Source organism: Pollachius pollachius, assembly GCF_949987615.1.
Source record: "Pollachius pollachius genome assembly, chromosome: 2".
Taxonomy (NCBI): domain Eukaryota; kingdom Metazoa; phylum Chordata; class Actinopteri; order Gadiformes; family Gadidae; genus Pollachius; species Pollachius pollachius.
The window spans coordinates 12,215,929-12,241,384 of record NC_136935.1 but is presented as its reverse complement, the minus strand read 5'-3'; the positions used below and the strand labels follow the sequence as shown (position 1 = coordinate 12,241,384).

The 25,456-nt window shown below is 49.4% G+C and overlaps 1 protein-coding gene across 6 annotated transcripts in view; it reads left to right on the top strand.

Moving 5' to 3' along the window:
- LOC307092033 (transcription factor COE3) overlaps positions 1–25,456 on the top strand; it is a 90,253-nt gene that overhangs the window by 42,165 nt on the left and 22,632 nt on the right. For 2 of the 6 annotated variants that reach the window (XM_079758899.1, XM_079758896.1), the window contains exons 7-10: positions 11,601–11,682; positions 14,629–14,746; positions 21,098–21,228; positions 21,626–21,752. In XM_079758899.1, the coding sequence (XP_079615025.1) occupies positions 11,601–11,682; positions 14,629–14,746; positions 21,098–21,228; positions 21,626–21,752 (458 nt within the window). Of the gene's footprint in view, positions 1–11,600; positions 11,683–14,628; positions 14,771–21,094; positions 21,229–21,625; positions 21,753–25,456 lie in introns of all 6 variants that reach the window. The other 4 variants (XM_079758898.1, XM_079758895.1, XM_079758897.1 and 1 more) reach the window with 2 other exon arrangements.

Here is a 25,456-nt window from a genome sequence, read left to right as displayed (position 1 = left end):
AGTATATTAGATTTTCTTCTTTCTTTTTCTGCTCTTGGGGGGATTTGAGGAATGTTGTAGGCTTAGCGGGAGGCGCCAAGTGGTAGATAAACGCAATTTCTTATCTTTCTCTAAATGCTATTTTTTTTCAAACGCCACAACAACACACACGTCCTGCCCGGGCGTTGGGTGGTTGTTGCGCTGCCTTTATGCGTGCTGTCACTCTGTGTTTGTGTGTGAGTGATTCGACAAGCTTCTCAACAAGGATATCTGTTAATCCGTCTCTTCTCTCGCTCCGCTCCCGCTCTTCCACTCAACACACACCTCTTATCCCGATAAAACGTATCATTTGTATCGGTAAACGTCTACGCTCCCGTAATTGTCAATTAATAATTCCATGCTGTGCTCGGTTTTATTTAATTTTCGTTGAATCCGGAGGATAAAAAAAAAATTCCGGCGTGCTTTTTGTCGAACAACCGTGATATATCTGCGCATCCACTTCAATGTTTCTCCGAGCCCGTTTAATTGTTTAATAAATGTTTGCTTTAGCGTTTCGGTGGAGAAGCTAGATTAGTTCCAACCTCTCAGCATCTCGTATAAAGTGTGACAAATTGATATTTTTATATTGCTTAATCTGTTTACTATGATGTTTATGCAAGGAATTATTACAAACTAATTAAAGAAATCACTTTGATATAATTAGTCAGATTTCAGGAAGCTCATTAGGAGTAATTTGCATGAAAAATAAGCCCTGTAGTGGTGGCCCAGCCTGCGCTGTTCGATCATCTCTTTATCTGCTTACACATCATCATCCTCCTCCCCCAGTGTTTGTTGTTGCAGGCTGTCTGAAGTGGCCCAAAATGTTTTCAGTCACTGGCCCCAGGAAGCAGCAGGGTGCCTTTCAACACAGCCCCCTCCCCGTAAAGCTAGTCAACCTGTATGTGGAGGCAGGGAGAGAGCGAGGGAGACACACATGCGTCTCTGTACATGAAGTGCGGGTTTGGGAGTGAAGGGAGAGAGACAGAGGGAGGGAGTTGGAGAGAGAGAGAGAGAGAGAGAGAGAGAGAGAAACACTAGTCTATTTATCTGTCAGTTTCCTGACAAAGAACTGACGAGACAGGGTTTCCCTCGGCGAAGCAGGGGGGCTCTTTATTCCCCCCGTACTTACATGCCCGGTCTATGCCCAGAGACTCATGTTATTTGCAAATCACAGTCTTTGAAAACTCACCAAAACGGAGAAGGAGGGGAGGGGGGGAGGAGGAGTGGGGGAGAAGGGGGATTGGAGGGTGGGGAGAGACAGGCCACGCGTAGGGGTTTTGTCAGTTGCCTTCAACAACAAGCTAGCTACATCGCTAACAGCGCGCGCGGTGGCGGTGGCAGCGGAGGAAGCAGCTTTCTCTTAGCATTTTCCTCGCTGTCACTTTTTCCAACGCACGCCATCGCTGTCTTCATGCTTGGGGTCCCTTCTCCCTCAGAGACTCCCCGTCTTCCCTTTGGACTGACAAACAGTACTGCCACACACCCGTCGAGTGCACACACGCACACACACGCACACGCTTGCACACACACGCACACACACACACGCACACACGCACGCACACAGCCGACATCCTGGGAGGACATCACACAGCCGAAGCGGTTTCACAGTCAAGTATTACGTCCAAATAATTAGGGTCGCAATGTGGCGATTAAACAAGTGAAGAAAAAAAAGATGAGCTACTTTTGCAAAAATATTCTCCTCTTGATGAGGATACCGCTAACCTTGAAGCGCCTCCAGGTGTCCAAACATTAAGGGGTCCGAGTGGCGGGACGGCCAAAAAACCAACAAGGACACTGTTATTTTCATTTCTACCAAAACATTCTAGTCTGTTCTATTCTGGACAATGATGATAACTCTAACCTTACCCCTCCACCTCTCAGCCCTCCACCTCTTCCCCCCTCAAGTGGAGTGGAGTGGAGTTGAGTGGGAGGGGGGGGGGGGGTGGGGTTGGGAGGGTAGGGGTGAGTGAGGGGGGCGGGGGGAGTAAGGTGGGAGAACAGGGCCATGTTTATTCTCCGTACCCCCTTTCCCACCACCAGCGAAATCCTCCGCTAAACATCCGGACAGAGGACCGCTTGTGTGGCACTGATGTCACACTGCCTACCTGGCTTCCCTCGCACAAAAGGGCTAAGGTATCATTAGCTTCCCCCACACAATGGCCATTCAACCCGCGCCGCGGCGCTCCTCTGGGCTAGCGGGAACAATGTTATTTTTTGTCTCAGAATTATAAAAGAAAAGAGTTTTTTTTTTTTTTTTTTCAGGAAACCTGACAGACAAAACCCCTTTGGAGGTAAATGCTTCAGGCGGCTTTTTTGTGGAGGGGGGGGGCTGAGGGGGGGGTTAATCTTTTCCCATTAGCATTTTACCCCCCCCACCCCAGACCCTCCGCAACCACCCATACCCCTAGCCCACTAGCCCACCCCACACACTCCCCTGCTCCCACACAAAGACCATATTTACAGGGTCAAAAGTAAAGGCTTGGGGGTCTGTCTCTGGAGGGTTACCCCCGCTCTGCGTAGGCCTTCATTATGTATTGAGATCTGTTTTCTTTACCTCGTGTTCCGCTTGTTGACATGTTGCGCGAGTCAGAAAGAGAGCAAATTGGGTTACGATCCACACCTAAACACGATAGCATCTATGTTTCAAAAGAACAAACAGGGACAGGAAATGTGACTATTAAAGTACTTTAATAAATGACCGGGAATCTGAATAATACATACACTCTCCTTCACTCCTACCTGAACAATAAAATAAATAGCGTTTTGATGTTATCTACTAAACTGGAGTTTATAGAATATGTGATATTGTCAACAGTGCACCAGCTGCGCTAGCGGTATGCACCACCTTTCTGTAGTGTGGAGCAAACATATTTATGTTGGTGTGTATGTGCACGGACATGTGTGTGTGTGTGTGTGTCCATGTGCGCGTGCATGTGTGTGTGTGTACTCACATGCATGCCCGTATGTCCTTGTGCACATGTATGTGTACACACACACACACACACGTACACACACACACACACACACACACACGTGCGTGCGTGTGTGTCCTTGTGCACGGTCCACTCTGTGTCTGTGTGTATGTGTCTGTGTGTGTTTGACTCTGTGTGTGTGATTCATTCCAGGGCAGTTTTAGTCCTTATAAAATATTCATTTTGGTTGTGCAGTGCCCTGTAATTGCCATCTCTCACCCTGAATTATTTATACCTCTCAGAGACTGACAAAGCTTTGCCATACGGCCTCAGATGAATCAGAAAGCAGCCTCTCTGCTGCCAACAGCACCGGGCTTTCACACAAATATGGCCGCCACGTCCCCCTGTCTGCCCTCTCTTAATTTGACATTTTCTTTTCCTCTCTCTCTCTCGCTGCCTTTGTCCTGTGTGCACAGAAAGGTTACCTGTTAGCTTTAAGCATGGACGCACTCTCTCTGTCTCTCTCTCTCTCCCTTTCTCTCTCTCTTCCTCTCTGTCTTTGCTGCCTCCTCCTCCTCCTCCCCCTCTTCAGCACAACAACCCCACAGTGTGTGTGTGTGTTTGTGTATATCTATGTGTGTGTGTGTGTAGTATGTATGCATGTATGAATGAGTGTGTGTGTGGGTGTATGTCTGTGTATGTGTATGAGCGTGTCTCTATTTATGTTTGTTTGTGTGTGTGTGTGTGTGGGTGTGTGTATTTTGCGAGGGAGTGAGAACGTTAATGTGGCGGCGATGGCGACGAGTCGCCTGTGTGTGTTTTGCGATGAGCGAGCGTGGCCAACAGCCACTTTAGACGTATGTATTATACATTAGTAATAATATGATGTAGGGGAACACTCACTTGCATCTGTGCATGGATGGACACACAACAAAGCCCCGACGCACAGGTCGACAGAACATGGGGTATCACACGCACACACACCCACACACACACACACACACACACACACACACACACAAACACACAAACACATAAGCATACAAGGACTCACTGACTCACACACATGCACACATACACACACCTACACACACCACAACCACACACATCAGCCCCCTCTCTCACCGGAGCGGGGTCCTGGGTTGCTGTCCGTAAATGGTCAAAGCCCGCCTGCTGGGGCTCCCGTGTCCAGCTGCGCAGCCCAGCGTCTGGCTCTGATCGCTGCTAGCTGCCCCGGGAGAGGGTCTCTGTATGGCTCTCATTGTAGCCAGGCTCCAGGGCCTACACACACACACACACACACACACACACACACACACACACACACACTCACACACACACACACACCACCACCACCACCATCACCCTAAATACATACTACTATTCACCCCGGCCCCCGGTTTTCTAGCCCAGCATATGCTTATCTTCCATCTTCCTAGTGCTGACTGGTATTTCCTCAAGGCCTCCAGCTCCGATGGTAACCGGTAATCAAAGCACAGTATCCCCCCCCCCCCCGCCCCCCACACACACACACACACCAGCACCCCCACTCATGTTAAAACAACCTGGAGATACTCCTCCACTCCTCCTATCCCATCCAGCTGTTGAGCAGGGTAAACACTCGGCTGCAGCGCGGCATTATGGGAGACGTGGTCCGCCCTTATTTTTGTAGTGTCAGAGAAAGCCATTAGAGACGGGTATTATGTTCAGACGGAATCAATCTCCAATCCAATCAATAATGGCGAAAATATGATTGTTTTTGATGTCTTTGACGATGATTAAAGAATGCGATTCGTATTTCTAAAAGAGATAGAAAATCAGAGATGTTTTGTTTGGACCAAAAGAAGAATATATATATTCATATATATTTGCACAGAAGACAAAAATAGCCGCAGGGAATTATTTATGTGTTTTCTTTTTTGCGTGTAATTATATTGCATGTTCAAAGTCGAGGCGATGGAGAGGCTCTGTGTTTGTGGAGTAAAACAAAGAGCAGTGTGCAGCACTACACACACACTAGCCTGGGTGTGGAGGTCTTGATGTGAAGGGATGGGGTGGTGCTGGTGGTGGTGGTGGTGGTGTGTGTAGGGGGGGGGGGGTGCAAGCTTGGGGCTAAAACATGCAGTATGGGGCGGGCTGGAGCTAAAAGACACATAAAGCACACACACACACACACACACACACACACACACAGCTACTCCGCACGCGAGCGCTGCTCCACGGTTAGCACGTGATGGATAGTTAGCAGGAGTGCTGTGTCTCCGTCTCTAATCTGTTACAGTCAACGTCGAGACCCAGCCTGCAGGGAGCGGGTCGGGGTGGATGGGAGTAGTGGTGTGGTTTGATGGGCAGCCATTTGTAAAGACAAGCTATTCTCTTAAGTAAGAGCGCTCTGGCACTAGCTAATCGCTAGTAGCAAGAAGTGGGTGGGGTGAGACTGAGACTGAGAGGGGGAGAGAGAGTGATAGAGAGATGGTGCGCAAGGAAAGATGGGAGAGAGAGAGTGTGAGAGAGAGAGAGAGAGAGCGAGAGAGAGAGAGAGCGTGCAACGGAAGTAGGGAGGAAAAAGAGAGAGGAGAACGAGGAGTAGGAGGAGGAGGTACCATAATGAGTTCTGCAGCCATGGAGTAAATGAAGAGGGATTGACAGAGTGTGGGATCCTCAAGTGAAATAATGTCAATGCCACTCCGACCATTAGAGACCCGGGGACGGGCAAGCTGGGAGGGAGGGGAGGGAAGGGGAGGCAAGGCTAAAGAGAAACGAATGGAGGAACATGGGACACGTCTCAAAGTGCACGCGAGTGCACATCAATTATTTGTAACTCTAAGCACACACACACACACACGGCCAGCAACAAGAAAGAAAGAAATATGAAACGACAAAATAAACCAACAATGGCAGATGAAAAATAACACCAAAATAAATGGCAGGACAGGATTTTTTATTTACTTTTTCCACGTCTCTGACACTGGGAAATGCCCAATAAAGATGTGGAAGGAGTGTGTGGGTGGAGGTGGTGGTGGTGGTGGTGGGGTATAGGACGTGGAGCAATAATAAGGACACCGACATCTGCTATCCAACCCCCTCCCCCCTCCCTCCCTCCAACCCGACCTCTCCTCCACCCTACCTCCACCCAACCTCCACCCTCTCTGCGGAGGAGGGGGAGGATAAGACCTAGGACAGAGCCGGGGCGGGCGGGGAAGGGTTAATTTCCTAAACCCAATAAGGTTGGCCCTTGGTACGGCACTTGTTCCCTGATAAAGAAGTGATAGCATCTGTGGGGGGGAGGTCCCAGGGTGCTTGTACTGGAGATAGAGCAAATATTGTTAATGCGCTGTGGTTTACTTCCACTAAGGCAAGAAAAACAGCCCCGCTGGACGAGAGAGGACAAGTGAGAGAGGGAGAGAGAGAGAGAAGCCAGAGTAATGGTGGTCAGTGTTTTTGGTTTCCTGCAGTCCGCCCTCCCAGACTTTCTCCTCATGCAGACATTGACAGGCAGATCAGGCCTGAATCGGCTGCATAAATAAGTGTCGGGAAAAAAAAACACGATTGCGGATCTATACTTGTCTTTATTTCTGTGTTTTTGTTATATCTGGGTAAAGTCCTAACACCAGGAGTGTGACTGTAGCTCACAGGGAGAGGAGTGCCTTAATAGCCCGGGCCGGGGGTCCGGGGTATGCAGGGGGTAGAGGCTTGACATTAAGACCCCCAGTGTTTTGGAAACCCGATAGCGCTATTGAACCATGTACTACTATCTCAGCCTGGGAGATCTGCTGTCAGCAGATTGTAGTCTGGTGTTGTTTGGGAGGCATTTCTAGCAAGAGAGGAAGAGAGGGGGGGGTAGGGAATGGGGGGCTCCTGTAACAGGGGTCCATTGAGTCTGGAGGTCTGATGGGCTCGGGCTGTTCTGTGATCGATACCCCATCCCCCTCCCCTCTCTCTCCCCTCCGATCCTCCTCCTTGCAACTGATGACCTCACTGTCATGGCTGCCGGCTGTGGACACTGCATGCTAGTCATTAGTGGAGGGGCACCAATCGGGAGCTTAGGGTTGTCAATACCTGCCTCTTACTGAGGCTGCGGCCATCTGTCAGTGTATTGTGTAACGACCCTAAACAGATATGGGGGTCTGTTCCTTGTTCAATTAAAAACAAGATTTACTGCCAGGCCGACCACGCAGTGTTTGACCGAATACAGTCGTAGTGGATTCTGAACAAGTTAGATAACTACATCTCCTGCATTTTAGTGCTTCTATTTTTTTCTCTAAATAAATAAGAATACTACTCAATTTATTTTAATACAATAAATATGAAGGCTGAGTTTAAATAAATCGGATGAAAATAGAACACTAAACCAACTCTTGCCAGACGCCAGAAGTGGTGTTTAATAAAAACCACGTCCTCCCTAGTTTTCCCGCCCATATCCCCACTTGCCCTCTCCCCTTGAATCAAAGGGGTCGACACATTGATGAATCAGTGACATCCACACGGCAATTAAGTCGGCCACTTAAATAAAGGAAGGCTTTGCTCACCTCGCCTGTTTGTTTTCCTCTCCTCTCTCCCCCTCCCACCCCAACCTTCCCTCCCTGCCTCCCCCTCTCTCCCTCTCTCTCTTCTCTCTCTTGCGTTTGATGGTAGGGGCGAGCTAGGAAATTAGGCCGACGGGTCTCACTTTGAGTGTCAGCCTAAAAATGATCAGAGTGAAGATAAGAGGGTGTAGCGGCCCCTCGAATCACTCAAAGTGCCAAAGTCGGCCTTTTTCTCCTCAATTACCGGCGCTGTGAAGCCAGGGAGTGGGCAAAGCCGCGGCTCTCGCTGCATTACTAAAGAGACAATCTATTTCCCCTTTGACCAGAGGGAGAGAAATCATTATGGCATGATTAGTAGCTACGGCAGTACAGGGTGAGCGTTGGAGGTACTACGAGAAGGGGAGGAGAGCATAGAGGGAGAGAAAGAGAGAGAGAGGGGAGGGGAGGGAGAGAATCGCATTAATTGCCTTAGTCTTAAGTCCGGATGCTGGATCGCTTCAAGGTTGATTTGTGGAGCGGGCTACGAGCGGTAGACGGGAGGAGATAAAAGCTTATGTCAGGTCTTAGTTAAACTGACAGTTTTCACGCATGCAGAGCCAGTGATGGCTGGTGTCAAGAAACCCTGCCTGCCCGGGTCGATCCGCAAGCCTCTCTCTCTCTCTCTCTCACTACCTCTCACACGTCTTCTCTCGCTGCACATACTGTATAAATGCCTCTCTCTTGCTCTCTTTCGCTATACTGTGTATATATATATATATACATAAATATGTATATATATGTACTCATTGTATATAGTCAGTATAGGCCTGTATCACTTCTTTGTGTTTTTGTAGCTCCTCATACTTTCATGCATGCCTACAGCTCTCATTGTCTCTATTCCATCCCTCCCTCCCCTTCCTTTCCCTGTCCCAGAGAAACCTCCCCTCCACCCCATCTTTCTCCCTGCCCTCCCATCCCCTCCCTCTCTCTCCTCTCCACCACTGCCACCACAACCTCATCCTCCTCCCAGTCCCACAGAGAGCCCTCCCACCCTCCTTCTCCCCTTTCTCCCTTCTCCCCCTCCACCACCACCAGCACCACCACCACCTCCTCCTCCACCAACTGATAGCTGCCGTGGCCGATTATTCCATCCAGCGGGGTCCGCAGAGAGCCTCCTCTCACGGCTTTGGAAGAGCTTTAATTAGCCATGTTAATATCCCCTTCATTGGCCTTAATATCGCTCAACACCTTCCTCCATCTCAGGCAGCCACTGGGGCCCCACTCTGCTGTCAGAACAGCTGATTATTGAGAAGGATAGCTTTAATCAAAACTAATTGCAGTTCATTCTTTCTCTATATCCCCCTTTGCCCTCGGTTGCCAACATCTAATGGCAGCGACGACTCGGCATCCCATTAAAAAACAATTAAACAAGCTCCTTTTGTGTCTGTGCGTGCCAAAACACCGACACAAACTTCTGTGGATATTTAAGAAGTACGGAGGAAGAGAGAGATCGAGGGAGAGAGAGATAAAGAGGGGAGAGAGAGAGAGAGAGAGAGGGCCTCGACTTAATTGCTCTCCTTTTCACCAAGGACCAATTTCGAGTGTGTTCGCGGAGAATCTTAACCAAGCCTGATGTAATGAATGCTATAGCACTGCCACTGCTGTGTGGACTATGAAAATTAAGCTTATCCCTTTAACGGGGAAATTGTGCTAAATTGCCTTCATAACAGTAAACATAAAGGAGGCCGTTTTTATGAGTGTGTGGGCACTGCCTTGTTTCTTTCAGTTTATAATTTCTTAACTTGGGCTGGCGTTTCAGCCAGAGTGCCGTTCGAACGGCATTAAAGTGGCGTGGTGTAAAAGAGGAAATTAACTCTGCTGCTTCCTGCTTTATGATGTTCATTTGTTGCCTGGAAATACATCTCCTCAGCGCGACATCAATTGTGCTCTATATAGGGTGCGTGTATATGCACGCTCACATATGTACACACAGCTACGTGCTGACACTTGTGAATGACCACACACATGCACAGACACACAACCACACACACACGGCGGGCTGGGCAATCTGCAGGAGAGGCGACAGACAAATAAAAGTCGTATTTCAGGTCTCCTTCCCGCAGATGTCTGCCTCTCTACATTATGAGCCTTTGGGGAAATAAAAACAGGGTCAGGGAATTAGAGTACATAATGGTCATTTTGATGATCAGCCAACAGATGCAACCTGAAAAACACAGTGAACACAATCAAGTGAAATGCTCTAATGACAAGTTAGCTTTGTTTACGGCCTTGCCGCGACTGCCGACAGCCAATCAGCATCCTGGCATGGCTTAAAACGCCTGCTTATTGATGTCCGAGCCAAAGCTGCTTTCGATAGTTAGGGGAAATGTTTTCTCACCTCTTTATCGCTCTGTCTCTCTCTCTGTCTCTCTCCTTCCCCTCTCTCTCTCCATCTCTGTCTCCCTGGCCCCTGGCTACAGCGAGTGGGTGAGGAGTTCAATGGAGCTCAGTCCTGAATGACCGGGGCCGTGTGTTAATGTGTGCAGGAAGAGGGTCGTCCCAGGAGCTGATTTACGGCCCTGGCCTGGATCCCACTTGAGTGGACCGGAAAATGTTTGTGTGTGTGTGTTCTTGAGAAAACTTAAGTTATTGAGAGCTGCCGAGAGCTGCCGACATCGGCCGCAGTGTTGAACGCCTGGCACCTACAAACCACTTTTGTTGTGTTGTTGTTGAGTATGCAGTCCAATCTACGGACAATCACGCTAAGTGAGTCTGATATTACAAGACGGGCGGAAATTACAATATTGCCACACTCCGTTCTCCAGGTGATGCTGCGATGAAAAGAGAATGGTTAAAAAAATCATTTGTAACTCTTTAGGGATGAATTGCACCAAAAAAATTACGCCGTTAACAGCTTTGTTGATTGGACAAAACAGAACCTTGGGGATATGTTTTCTTTTTTGTGCTAATGTTCATGTTAATCTTTCCTTTATCAGTCTCATTTAGAATTTTTGTGCAGTGAGTGGAACAAACCATGCCTGTGTTTATTGTAATATCGCTTGTAATAAGATACCAAGTCAAGTCCAGTATGGAGCGAAAGAGGGGAAGAGAGAGAGGGAGACACACAGAGAGTGAGAGAGAGAGAGAGAGAGAGAGAGTGTGAGTGATAGAGAGAGACAGAAAGACAGGAGCATCTCACAAACTCCACCAAGCCCAGATCTCAGTCAGACGTGACATTTGTTCAGAGACGATTAGCCAGGTTGTAATTTGTGGCATAATTGCCTCACCCACCCACATGCGTGTGTGTGCATGCATGTGTGCGTTTGTGTGTGTGCGTTCATGTGTGCGAGTGCCTGTGTGTGTGTGTGTGTGTGTGTGTGTGTGTGTGTGTATGTGTGTGTGTGTGTGTGGCGGAGCACAGCAGTCCCTGGGGTGTCCGCCTAATTGCCTGACAGGACTATAAGTTTTGTGGCTCGCTCTCACCTTGTTAGGTCCTTTATCCCCGACGCTCTTCAAACAAGACCTGGTCACAGGTGGGCCTCATTTGCCTCCCTATTGAACAGGGGAACTTTAATTGCACAGGGGGGGGGGGGGAGGGGAGGGGAGAGGGGGAGGGGGAGTCGTGGTGGGAGAGGGGGTGTCCTGGGATTAAGGCGGTGGGAGGAATATCAAGTAACTCTCTCTCTCCCCCCCTGCATGTTTAGTGGCAGATGGGTGAAACCTGTGCACTCAGGTGAGGGGATTGCAGGGGAGGGGTGAGAGGGGGAGGGGTTGACGACGGAGATTATGATGTGAGACCTTGCGAGACGGCGGAAAAGGCGCGTCTGGCGATATCGCCAGACGATATCGTCTTCTGGTGATGGTGGTGATGAGGATGATGGCGATGGCGATGTAATGATAGCGAAGGGGACATGTTAGCCCTCGGCGAAAAGAGAACCTGGGGGTTGGGCTTTTCTGGTCCACAAAGGATGGGCAAATGGCTCGTGTTGTTGTGCGGGACTGTTGTGGGAAAGAACATGTTGAATGTGTTGTTGATCCTGTGCTTATGGAATGAGGTTGGTTTTTTCAACACACATCTGGATACGTTGATGGAAGGGAAATTGTTTTTTTAAGTGGTTGTCATTTTTTTTCTAATTCTCTCGCTTTGTTTTGTGCTCTATTTCAGATTCTTCCTCAAATTCTTCCTCAAGTGCAATCAGAACTGTCTGAAGAATGCAGGGAACCCAAGAGACATGCGCCGATTCCAGGTGACCTAAATCTCTTTCATAAGCTCTCTCCCTCTGTCCCACTGTCTCTCTCTCTCTCTCTCTCTCTCTCTCTCACTCTCTCTCTATCTCTCCTTCTCCTTCTGTCCCACTGTCTCTATATCTCTCTCTCTTTGTCCTACTCTCTTCCTCTCTCTCTCTCTCTCTCTCTCTCTCTCTCTCTGGCTAACATCTTTCTCTATCAGACACACACACACTCGCACATATTGTTCATGAACATACATGTTTAATGCACAAGCACACTCACACAGGCTTGTACGTTTATACACACACAGACACACGTGAGCACAAAGACACATGTACGTGTGTCTGTTCATCCACACACACACACACACACACAAACACACACACACCCCCCCCACACACACACACACAGGGATATAGAGCAGGGATAACTACCCATTACCAACAGTCATACTTATACAGGGCTATCATAGGTACTGAAATACAAGAAAAAGAGAGAACAAAAACAACAAGGGAAGGGGGGGGGGGGGGGGGGGGTCCTCTGTAGAACAACATGGACAGAATATTTATCGGGGGAACAGCATCTGACACAAATAAGGATATAGGATATAAAAGCCACTATCAATTGTGTTGCTGACAGTTTTCTGAGCCTCCTCATAGTGGGTGGGGGTGTGTGGGTGGGTGGGTGTGTAGGAGGGGTGGGGTGGAGGGGTTGGGGGGTGGGGGGGGCGACAACCACATGTAACAACAGTGTTAACTTAGGGTTGCGTCTCGCAGAGAAAACACATTCCGACACGCATACATATGCATGCGCACGCACACGGACACACACACACAGATTCACACACACACACACACACACACACACACACGCGCACTCACGTAGGCTCTTCCACTGGCACGTACATAGGTAGACAGTAAATAAAGATGACACAGTGGATACAGTGCCTCTCTTCTTTTTCACTCTCTCTCTCTTGTAGACACACACACGTAGACACACACACACACACACACACACACACACACACACACACACATACCCACACACACACACACACACACACACACACACACACACACACACACACACACACACGCATACATTCTGACTCTGGAAGGTGCCAATGTAAACGTTTCCGTAGAACATTTAGCTATTTTCACTATCAAGTAGCCTTTTAGGTTGGTGTCACTAGCATAAATACAGTACAGTGTAGTGCAGCCAAGCGTAATGTAGCATAAGCTAACTTAGCATAGCATTGCAATAGCGATACAGCTAAAGCAGTAGAGTGCTACAAGTAGGACGGCTGAACGGCAGCACACAGCCGCCGCAAAGCTAGCTGTTCGTGAGCTAAGCCCGCTGCGTGTCAGTGTGTGTGTGTGTGTGTGTGTGTGTGTGTGTGTGTGCGTGCGTGGGTGTGTATGCGTGATAGACACATAGTGAGCCGGCATGCTCAGGAGAGGAAGACAGAGACATGAAACAGACAGGGACAAGGTGTCCTCTCCCACGTGTCATAGTGAGTGGGCCTCCCCCTCGCTGCTCCCGTGTCCCCCCAGGCTGAATGTGGCCCTGCGTCTGACAGCCTCCCTGGGCTTCCTCCCTACACTGGCTGGGTACAAGACACTCACACCTCACCTCTCAAGGCGCCGCCACTGCCGCCGCCGCCATAGCTGCGGAGGGCCGCGGCCGTTGTTGAAATTGAAATGTGTGCGTGTGTTGTGTGCACGTGGTGTGTGTGTACTTTTCAAATACAGCAAACCCAGCCGGGATTTCGCAGAAAATAAGGCTAACTCCGGCCCAGTGGTGATTGATCCCTGGCGATCCCGATGTTTTCTGTTTTTCAATCCAGTGGTCGAGCGGTGCCATGTTTTTTTTTCTTCTTCTTCTTCTTCTTCTTCTTCTTCTTCTTCGACGGATAGATTTCCCAGATGCTGCCGCTGCACTGTAGCCGATTCTCGGGCCAACGTTGTGTATTCTGCATGCCTTCCACTTCACTTATTACCCCCCAGAACCAGCTGGAGGCCAGAGAGGGCCCAATCCATCATCCCCAGCTTGGCCCAGCTCTGAACCTCCTCGCAAGAATAGAGCTCTTTCACCTCCCCCAACTCCTGCCCCCGCCAACACCCCCCACCTCCACCACCCACCTCCCCCCTCTGAGTCGACCCCAAACCCTGCTAAGAAAAAAAATAAAAGGGGGGAAAGCGCGCCCCCCCCCCCCCCCCCTAACTCTCTACAGCCGCCCTTGCAAATTCCAGTGCAACATGGAGGTCAGTTACCGGCGGGGCCCGACCTGAGAGGGGCTCTGTGTTTCCGGCGCCCAAACACTCTGGCCATTCATTTCACCAGCCACTGTTTGCAGATGCGGTGGCCAAAAAACAACAACAAAAATAAGCATTATGAAATATGGAGTGTGGCTTGGAAATCGGATCCTGGTAAAATGTTTGTTGAGTGATGGCGAGTGGGTATGGGGTTTCGGCTGCTAATGACATTTTAAAAGCGAGCAGGGGGTAGGTGGTGGTGGTGGTGGGGTTGGGGTCGGCGCTGGGTAGGGGTGGTGTAGGGGAGCGGGGGCTCTTCCATCCTCAATCAGAGGGAACAGAGAGACAAGCAGATCGATAACGCTCTGCTTTTTTGGGGCGGGGTATGATGACAGTGGAGGGGGAGGGGGCGAGCGGGAATGTTGAGTGATTGAAAAGCCAATTAGGCGGCGTGAGCAAAATGGAAGGCACCAAATGCAAAAGTTTAAGACCAGCCCACACACACACAAAAACACACACAAACACCCCCTAATGCATCTCGAGAAGACTTTCCCCTTAAACACACACCTCTCCCTCTTTCTCTTTCTCTCTGGCTCTCAGCTGTTTAACTATGTGGTGTTCTCCAGCAGATCGTTGTTCTCCCTTCCCGCGTCTCTCTTCTTCTACTCATAACTATATTACGTGTTCCATTGTGTCTTTCTACTGCAGGTCGTCGTTTCCACGACGGTCAACGTGGACGGCCATGTCCTGGCTGTCTCGGACAACATGTTCGTACACAACAACTCCAAGCACGGGCGAAGGGCTCGCAGACTCGACCCTTCAGAAGGTACGCCTCCTTATCTGGAGAATGGTAGGCACACTTTTTACATCTTATCATTTGCCACGCCTCCTCCCTCTTTATTGTGTCCGTGTTCTTCTTTTCTCTGCTCCACTTTCTCTTTTTCTTCCACGGTGGCATCCATTGATTTTGTAGTCCGACGTAGTTTCTCATTTCATTTTTATTCTTATTTTTATATTTGTAGAATTCTTCTACGTCACTTTCATGGAACTTCTTGACATTTCTGTGTTTTCCCTCGCTCTACGCTCCTACTTATTGTAGCCTGCGGGGGAAATATCACGCATTTCCCATTGCATTGGTCATTATTTGTTTTGTGCATGACATGGACATCGATACCGCCCGTCTTATCTGGCGATCGGGAGGAAAAAAGGAAAAGCTAACTCTACACCACTTCAAATCCGCCAATGCTAATTGTGCCTGCGTTTAGCCTGCAAACCTTTTGTGAAACATGATCAAATTGCTTAAGAATTTGGCTGTGAGGTCAATTTCCTGTCATTGGGTTGTGCCGATTTCACTGTGAGCAGAGAGCAGAAACAGAGAGGAAAGAGAGAAGGAGAAGGGAAAGGGGTGTGTGTTTGTGTGTGTGTGTGTGTGTGTGTGTGTGTGTGTGGGGGGGGGGGGGTGGGGGGGGGGTGGTTAGGTCTATGAGAAAAACAGAACTCACTGTTTTTCTTCCAACTGATTCCATATGATAGACTGATTGCCTGCTCTGCCAAGAGAGAGAGAGAGAGTGAGAGTGAGAGAGAGAGAGTCCGAGTGAGAGAGAGAGAGTGTGAGTGAGAGAGAGGCCACCAATCCATGGGAAATTCAAAAAGTAAAATGCACTAAACATAACCTCCTGACCCTTGTGGCCCCCAGCTCACAGATGGGAGCACACACAAGCACACAAACACACACACATACACACACACACACACACACACACACACACACACACACACACACACACACACATACACGCACACAGCTGAACGATTATGAAGAGAAGAGAAAAATAACTAGCAAAGATTGTGTGTGAGAGTGAAAAGGGGTGATTGTGGAAATTGCTTTTCGTCAGATTTCAAGAGGCAATTACGGCTGGGCAAACAGTTTATATACACCACTGGCTAAAACAACCTTCCCTCCGCATTAATGGCCATTAATGGTCCTATCATGAAAGCAAATGTAATGTTTAATATAACAACGGCTAATAATATGAAAAAATGGACAATTAATATATCTCCTTTGCACTCCGGTCCTAGTGCGCTAGAAGCTAATCTATTTGTTTTTGTCTTTATTAATGACTCCTCTACTGGAGAACAAAATCAAATAATTAAAGCCCTGCCCCGAGCACCAAAGTCATTATGTTCGCTGACGTTCTGTTTGTGTGTCTCACGTTTATGACACGGTAGGTGTGGATCGCCTAGCAACCAGTTTCTTAATGAGGAGAGCAATTAAAGAGGTTGAGCCCTTGCCTCCATGTTTCCCCGGTCCCGTGGGACCCGGTGTGCGGTGTATGTGTTTGTGTGTGTGTGTGTGGGTGTGTGTGTGTTCTTGACACCACCCCCCCCTCCCACAAACACACACATACACACACACACACACACACGCACACACACACACCCACACACACACACACACCCCGGCCCATCCTATGTTTCCCCTTAGCACACTCTTCAAAGCGTGCGAGTGACGCCCTGTAGAACAAGAAGCCATTGTCAGTCGCCCAGTTGAACATGTCTTCGTCTAATAACTTTAATACACCTTCCTCGCGTCACACGGGAAAGAAAGAACCACTCCCATGCTACGCTTAGTTCCCCCGCTCATCACTGCCATGGGAGATGCGCCGCTATAAACAAATTGAACACGCATCAACTGCGCTATCTGAGGGCGGAAACCTGTCTGCTATTGTTTCAGTCACCTTTCAGCCCGTGACGCCCCAGCACGCCACCACCACACTCGGTCATAAGAACGCCTGGTTCTCTCGGCCGTGTCCTCTCTGGCACTGACAACAGGCAGCGTGCTTTGAATTAGCAACACATTCCTCTCTCTGGGAGTTTAGTGGGTGGGGAGCGTTAGATATGTGTGGCTCGCTGAGTGACTTACTCTGTGTGTGCGTGTGTGTGTATGTGTCTGTGTCTGTGTCTGTGTAAGTCGAGAGGCATCCTCCTTCCTCCCTCTGTACACTTTAGATCCGCTATCGCCGTCTGCTGTCTTGCTTTGATCAAGAGCCGCTGCCCCCTGTTGGCCCTGGGTAGTAATACACAGAGAGAGAGAGAGAGAGAGAGAGAGAGAGAGAGAGAGAGAGAGGAGAAGCACGCACACACACAGAACCCCCCGCGCCATGTGGCATTGTTTTGTTCACGTGCGCGTACTCTCACACAACAAGCATATTATGCATTCAGACACGAATGTGCTTTGCCACCGCCTGTCACTCAAACGTGTATAGATTCAGGCTCAAAGGTGCATAAACATGCTCACAAATAGCCCTCCCTTCCAGACAACATCACCTCCCACATACACACTGAATACAGCCCGCGGATACACACCACACACACACAGCACACCACACACACACACACACACACTCCATAGCTCCAGCGTTATGGAGCCCCAGACAATATAGGAGACGCACAGCGGACCCTGCAGCGATTGGCTCATTTGCATGCCAAGTGGCTGTAATGCTGTTAGGGTTTATGCAATAAAGACAAGTGATACCAGACTGGTGGGCCTAAGAGGAGGGAGAGGGAGGAAAGGAGGGGGGGGGGGGGGGGGAGAGAGGAGAGAGGTAGAGGAGTGAGAGAGGGAGGAAAGGGGGGATGGATGAGGGAGGAGAGAAGAGAGGGAAGACAGAGGAGGGAGAGAGATGGAAAAAGAGGTACAATGAGAAGTGCGGGACAATATGGGTGTCAGAAAGAGAGAATGAGAGAGGAAGTGAAATGGAGTCATAGACAGAGAGTGAGGGAAAGCCATAGAGAGAAAGAGAGCGCCAGAGAGAGATAGAGAGCTATAGCAAGGGAGAGGGCAATAGCGAGTGAGAGAGAGAGAGAGAGAGAGAGAGAGAGAGAGCTAGAGACAGAGCGAGAGAGTGCGCGAGAGAGCCAGAGCGAGAGACAGAGAGAGAGAGAGGGAGAGAGAGAGAGAGAGAGAGAGAGAGAGAGAGAGAGAGAGAGAGAGATGGAGTCAAAGGCAGCAGATGGCCCAGGGAGAGGTAAAAGGTGTAATCCCATCAGCTGCACTATCAGCCCACCATCTGGACATCCCACAGCACAATTACAACACATTTCAGCAGGCAGAACAAAGGAGGGCTTCCCGGGCCTCGCCAGACCTGTTTGAGTGTCTCAACACAGTGGAGCCAGGGACCCACACTCCGGAACATTCTGCATTAGTTTTGACCTCCAGCACACGAGTAGAAAGGAAATAAATATTACGCACCAAAAATAATAGAAGAGACCGACAAACCCTCGAAACACACACCGACAAATATAAAAAAGATAAGAAAAACAATATTAATATTTTAAGACGGCGAAAGGTGGAAAGTTTTCGCAAAGTTGAACATGGAACAAACACAAACACACACACACACACACACACACACACACACACACACACACACACACACACACACCGGGTCCTTATTGGGCCAATCCCTGTGATGCTTATCATCTGCTCGAGGGGAGGGGTGTGTGGGTGTGTGTGTGTGTGTCTGTGCGTGTCTATCATCAGATCGCCTGCGCTGACTGTGTAATCCACTTCTCCATGGTCCCCATTCAGCACATGCTCCCCTCTCTGTCTGCACATTGAGACATATGCAAATGACTTTAGGCAGAAGGGTGGACGGCTTAGAGAGTCGCCGGCTCTGTGGGTCCTTCTGTGTGTGTGTGTGTGTGTGGGGGGGGGGGGGGGGGGGGCGAGCGAGAGAGAGAGAGAGAGAGGGGGCTTTGGGATTTCCGAAGCGGTAGTTGTGTGTTCACATGTGCGTTCGTGTATGAGGGAGCGTGTGTGTGTTTGTGTGTGGGAGCATGTGTCTGTGTGTGAGTGTATGTGTGTGCATGTCTGTCCAGGGAAGTGTGTGTGTGTGTGTGTGTGTGTGTGCGTGTGTGTTTGTGACGACGCATGTGTCTGTGTGTGCGTGTGTGTCTGTGTGTGCACGAGTAGCCGTTTGTAGGTTGCAGGCTACAGCTGCCCCCCAAACAGTCACCATCAGTACCCCCCGCCCTCCCCATCCTCCTCAACAACACACACACACACACAGACACACACACACACAGACACACACACACACACACACACACACACCTCCTCCTCCCCTTCTCCCGAATCCCCAAAGTCAATTTGTTTACAGTAATTTTGAAGGGTGACTTATTTGCCGTAATCGTCCGCGCTGATGAAGGTCAGGCCCTCCGAGGGTCTCAGCGCCGCGCGCCCACCCAGGCCCGCTCCTGTCTCCAACCCCGCCGCCGCATTCGCAATTAAGAAAAGCAAATGTCACTCCACCAGGCCGTACCAATGAAAATCTGTACGAGGGTGATTAGCATGAAGTCAACACCGCCCGCTAAAGTCACATTCCCTGTAGTACCCCGACGGTGGACGCGTGTGTGTCTGTGTGTGTGTTTGTGTGTAAGAGTGTGTGTGCAAGCATGTGTGTGTGTGTGTGTGTGTGCAAGTGTGTGTGTGTGTGTGTGTGTGTGTGTGCACTTTATGGGGCACGGCGAGAGCGAGAGCAAACATGACCTGAACAGACCCAACAGAGAGGCAAACAAAGGGAGATGTCTTGTCTGAAGTGATCCATACAACAATGGCAGCTTGTGATTTACTTACTGGCTAGCGAGGGATAATAGAGAGGCAGAGAGGAAGAGGAGAAAAAAGGAAAAGGGGAAGTTGCAGAAAGCAGCCCGGTGTATTTCCAGAGGAGCGGGGCGGGCGGCAGCCCCACACTCACAACGCGCGGCGTATTAAAAGATATTGATGGGAATAGATTAAATTTGATATTGCTATTTTACGGCCAGCTGTCATTGCGTGTCTGTTGTAAACATGTTGTTTCGCTGAGCGCCATATTAAGGTAATGCATCAAATGACAGGCAACGTGAGGCACCAGATCGCTCAAATTAGATTATAATAACAACCGGGTGTGTTGACGAATGGCGCGGCGGCACGGCAGCAGCAAGTCAGAGCAGATGAAAAGCATTGTAATAACAAACAATATGAAATGGACTGAATCGATCACAAAATACAGGGAGAAAAATCCCAAATCTGAATAATGCATGAGTTGATTCGATATTATGAAATGTGAAGCCTTCACTCTGATGAAGACTTGTGTGTCTGTGTGCGTATGGGTGTGTATGGATGTGTGTGTGTGTCTGTGTGTTTGTGTGTGTGTTTGGGTGGGTGGGTGTGCGCGGCCGACATGATGCAGAATGGAGGTAATGAAATAACGTGAAGCAGCAGAAAGCTTGCGCGTGTCGCTCCCACTTTAACGCCCGCGTCGTATCCTTGACTCATTTAAGATGTGTTCAACTTTGAAATTTTCTACTGTAGTCGCAGCGCACGCTTAATCAATTCTGATAGCTACATTTGGCCTGACACATAATTTGCTCCGTCAAATCATTTCGCTGGTGAGCTCGACGTTTAGCCTTTGTGAAGTGGACCATTTGAAGGGTCTGCTTAACTACCCCACTCCAGTGCATTGATAAATGATTTTGATTCGCATGCCTTAAAGGACAAATCCATCATATTCTCTCTCTCTCGGCTTTTTTACCCCCCTCCTTTTTTTTTCTCTTTACGCGATGGAGGGGGAGGGGGGTTGGGGGTATCATAATTTCCATGATACGTCTTTGTGAGAAACGGACGCAAATGTAAGCAGAAATGTAAAAGGAGTGAGATGTGGAAATGTGTCTGTCTGAGATAGAGAGAGCGCGAGAGAGAATGAGAGAGAGAGAGAGAGAGCGGGAGAGAGAGGGAGAGTGGGAGAGGGAGAGCAGTAGAGAGAGGGAGAGACAGAGTGAGATGGTAAAGGGCGCTTCCCATGACTCAAACTGTGGCTAATTCTCCTGATATGTCTTTGTGGGAAACTGACGCAAATGTAAGCAGAAATACAAGGCAGTGGAGATGTAGAAAGAATGTGACTCAAATTTTGAAAGGGGGAGACAATGAGAGATCATACAGGAACCAGCTTTCCATGTTTTTTAGGGCCTTGGTCCTTTTCGCCGATGAGAGAAAGCAGAAATGTTAAGAAGCTTGATATGGAAATGTATCTGTCTGTTTGCAACAGAGGGAGGGAGGGAGGTACATGGTACACGGGGGCTTGTTCTCAAGGTGCAGGTGCTGAATATGCTCTTCTGATTCTCTCCGAACAAGCAGCCACCCCGTGCATCAAGGCCATCAGCCCGAGCGAGGGATGGACTACAGGGGGCGCCACCGTCATCATCATAGGGGACAACTTCTTCGACGGCCTGCAGGTTGTCTTCGGGACCATGCTCGTATGGAGCGAGGTAGGCTGAGGCTCCCGTCATGATAATAACAACGATGATCATCGTCATGACATCCGTGATAATAATGAATAATACATACTTGGTGAAGTTTAGCAAAGCATAGCATTTTATGTTCATCGTTCAACATGTCATTCATTATATCGTCTGGTCAGGCAACAATCAAGTCATGTGATTAAATATTAAAGAGAAAGCATTTAAAGTAAAATTTGAAGCATCGAGAGAACTGACGAACTGTATTCTGTTCGTTTTCATCACACTACATTCGGCATCAATCTAAACCATGGCGTCACACCACGTCTTACCCAAACACTATTCCTTGAAACCTGGATACCATATTTACATATGCATAACATTAGCCAGATATGTAAATGCCCCTGATCTCCTCTCCCTGCTCCAGTTGATCACCCCCCACGCCATCCGGGTTCAGACCCCACCCAGGCACATCCCCGGGGTGGTGGAAGTCACGCTGTCCTACAAGTCCAAGCAGTTCTGCAAAGGAGCCCCTGGGAGATTTGTCTACACCGGTGAGTCCCAATCACATCTTCCTATCCTTCGTCTCCTTTATACCCTTCCTCTCTCTACCTCTCCTCCTCTCCTCCTCTCCTCTGTCCGGGTATCTGCTCTCTCTCTCCTCTCCTCTCTGCTCAGGGTCTCTACCCCCCTTCCCGCCCCCATGTCCTCTCTGGTCAGTCTCTGTCTCCCCTCCTGCTGGCTATGGGAATTCTCTCTCCCCTCAACACCATTCCTCCTTTATCGCCCCCTTCCTCCCACGCCTAGTCACTAGTCGTGACCCGAGTGGGGGAGAGTGTGGTAACTAACTAGCCGGAATGCTGAATGTGTGATGTGTGAGATCCGCTTCGGCTACTAGCGGGCGGCTACTAGCTAAAGAGTGTGAGGTGAAGGGGGCTTCCACGGCTGTAACTCGATCCCCCCCACCCCCCCCCACACCCCCCCGTGCCCGGCCATTATACCGGGACTCTGCCAAGCACTGTTAAACTCAAGCTGTCAGGGTAACTCTAGCCTGCCAATTCTGTTTATCTACCCTGTGGTGAGACAGACGATGATCGTGATCGTTCTCTCCTCTACATGTTGCAATGCCATACAGTATTGTCTTTAGTTTTGTTGTTATTCAGATTCCTGTTGGTTGCTCCGATATTTAGGTTTTGAAGGTGCCATTGTTTGTGTGTGTTTGTGTGTGTTTGGGCATGTGTGTGACGGTGACATTGCATGTCTGTGTGTGTGTGTGTGTGTGTGTGTGTGTGTGTGCGTGCCTGTGTGCGTGGATGAGTGTGTGTATTTGTTTGTGTGTGTGTGTGTGTGTGTGTGTGTCACAGTGCAGTGACACATACAGGAAATAGTGTGAAGAAGGTGAGAAGAGAGAGAGAGAGAGAGAGAGAGAGAGAGAGAGAGAGAGAGTGAGTGTCAGTTTTAAAGTAAGGCTCTGATTATGGCAGAAGGAAGTGGCCGCCTTATCTGTCATCATCGGTAAGGAGACAGAGGTCACGCGGGGTCACGGTCTGTCTGACCTGGAAGCCTCTGTCTGTCCCAACTCTGATGGGCAGAATGGAACTCTCACTTCCCCTCCCCCTCACCCCACCTTCCCCAACCCAAGGCCTCCAGCACCCCTCTGGCCTTGAGCGTTCAGCAGAATTGCAAAGTGGGGGAGTACCCCCTCCTGGTACCCCACCCACCCCCCCAAGACCCCCTTTATCCTGGGACAGCTGTTTCTCATCAAGCCCCCTCCCTCCTCCTTGCAGCTCCACCACCACCACCACCACCACCCCCACCACCAGCCCCCTCCCAGCCCTCCATCCCCCCTCCCCACCGGCCGTGCAGTCTGGCCCAGCCTCGGCTGTGTTTAACCTCCCTAGCAGGGGCGGACCATAGGCCAACAAGCCACCGGGATAATGAAACAAGAGTGCAGTGTGTGCTGCCTAGGGTTTGTGCACGTGTGTGTGTCTGTGTGTTTGTGTGTGTGTGTGTGCATGTGTGTGTGTGTGCATGCGTGTGAGGACATGTGTTAGCATGGAGCTCTGGAGAAAGGTGTATAAGTTAAGACATTAATGGCTTCTATAGCACCAGCGGTGAAAGTGGCTGGTCCCTAAAGAACAGACCCCATTAGTCACACAGGCTAAGCGGATTGGGATGATTACCACCAGGTTTTTACAGGGGTGGCTGTCCCCTTTCCCTCCTCTATCTCTGTTTCCTTCCCCCCGTTCTTCCTCTCCTCCTCCTCTCGCTGTCTTCCCCTAGGTTCCCTCGCTCGCTTCCAGTTAGGATAAAGATACAATTACCTCGGGAGGCGACGGTGGTACAATTGATTAGCGCGGTGAATTAAAAGGAAGAGAGAGAGAGAGTCGCCAATAGACTGGATTCCACCGGCTCCTGCCTGCTATTCGGCTATTCCCCGCTTGGCTAACCTCACATTGTGCTAGGGGTCGCACGCTTGAGACCGCCAGACCCAGGGCTTTTTCTGTTGAGCGCCGGAAGGCAAGAGATAGCTGTAGCCGCGGCTAATTTCATAACGCACATGAATTGCTACCTCTCCCTCAGAGATTTAAGGCAAACAAGAGGCTAATGGAGCTTGTTGCCGAGCCCGTTACTCGTGGAAATTCAAATCTAGTTCAAGCAAGTGCTTATTTTTTTATAGAGCTGAAGCAATTGTTATTAAATACGCAAACACGTATTTTCCTATGATTAGGAATGAGCTACAGCAACATAAGATTAGATACGTAGCCAAAGAGGCTACACTAGGCGATAGGTCTCTGGCAGCAGAAGGTGCAGAAAGTTCAGGCGTCCAATAAAGCCACAGCCTGGACAAATCAAAAGGCCTGTTATCAAAGCGGATGATTCAAGCATGACCGGAGTGTTTGCCCGGGAAGGAGAACCCCTTCTCCTCCTCGGAGCCCCACTGCCGTAATTTTGGAGATTTGACTTGCTCAATTTGAGAAATTATCGCAAATTACCAAGAGTCAACATGGAGGGGACTGCACTCAATGTGGGCAGCAAAGGGACAAGTCCTTACTTGGGTTGGTACCCTGGAACCGTTCCAAAACACACAGTCTCCTTTCATGAAAAAAATTAGACCCTATAGTGTACATCACATATTCCTGTCGGCAAAGGGGTCCAGCAAAAGCTTGAATCACTAATGAAAAGCACACTCTTAAAACATGTTTACACAGTGTAATAGAATACGTCAAGGACCATATATATACGTGCAGTAATGGGTGTTTTTTAAAACAAATGACACACACCAAACTACTTTGCTATGCAGCCGAGATACCTTTGTACCCTGCGCTGTCCCTGGAAGCGAGCTTGTCCTTAGCCTAATCCATGTATTGGTTATCCATTGGTCAGGACAGCTGGTTCAACCAACTGTCAGCAAGGTTGTGGAAAATCAAAAGGAGAAAGTCCTCGCTCTTCAGCAGTCAATACTTCACACTTTATTAGATGTTGCAGTGAAGAGGACTCTGTGCTTTACTCTGTTCGTCTTCCTTCCTCCTTTCTTATTTTATATATTTTTGCCCCCAATTGGAACCTCATTTTCACTCTGGTAACTGCTGCTTTCAACCGCAGTTTCGTGGCATCGTAAGGTTACGGTGAATCATAAATAAAAACAATGACCACGCAATTTATCCAATCTAAGCCACCTAATTGCATCAGAGCTTTTGCTTTTCTATATTGGCCAGGTTTCCATGATAGCCTGTCTCCCGGGGCAGCGATGCAGGCCCTGGTAATATGGTTCTGCTGGCGGTCCTAACACACTCGGGCCACTATTTATCCTAATCAGTGACATCCATATAACCAGGATTGCTTAAAATGAACCCCTTCCGCGCCCCAGAAAACGCACATTTACCAGGACCCCATTTGTCATGGGTAAATTGAGGGTCAGTAAACTTCGCCTGTATCCTCCAGTGGGGATCCGGGACATGCATCATAACGTTAGCAGAGAATGATTGGCGAAGGCGAGCTGTCACACATTTGTCAGGGGGAAGGCAACATTATTTGCTAATTTCCCAAGCTGGGCACTGACAGGGTGCTTCGTCTTCGGACCTTTGGTGACCAGCATGCCTACCCGGCTATTAGTACAAGTCAAGTGTTTCACCCCCCACCCACTCCACCCCACCACATCCCATCCCCTCCTCTCTTTCCCCCCCCCCCCCCCCGCTACACTTGTGTAAAGTGCCAGCATAACAAGAGCCATTCGGTCGACCTCACAGTATCCCTG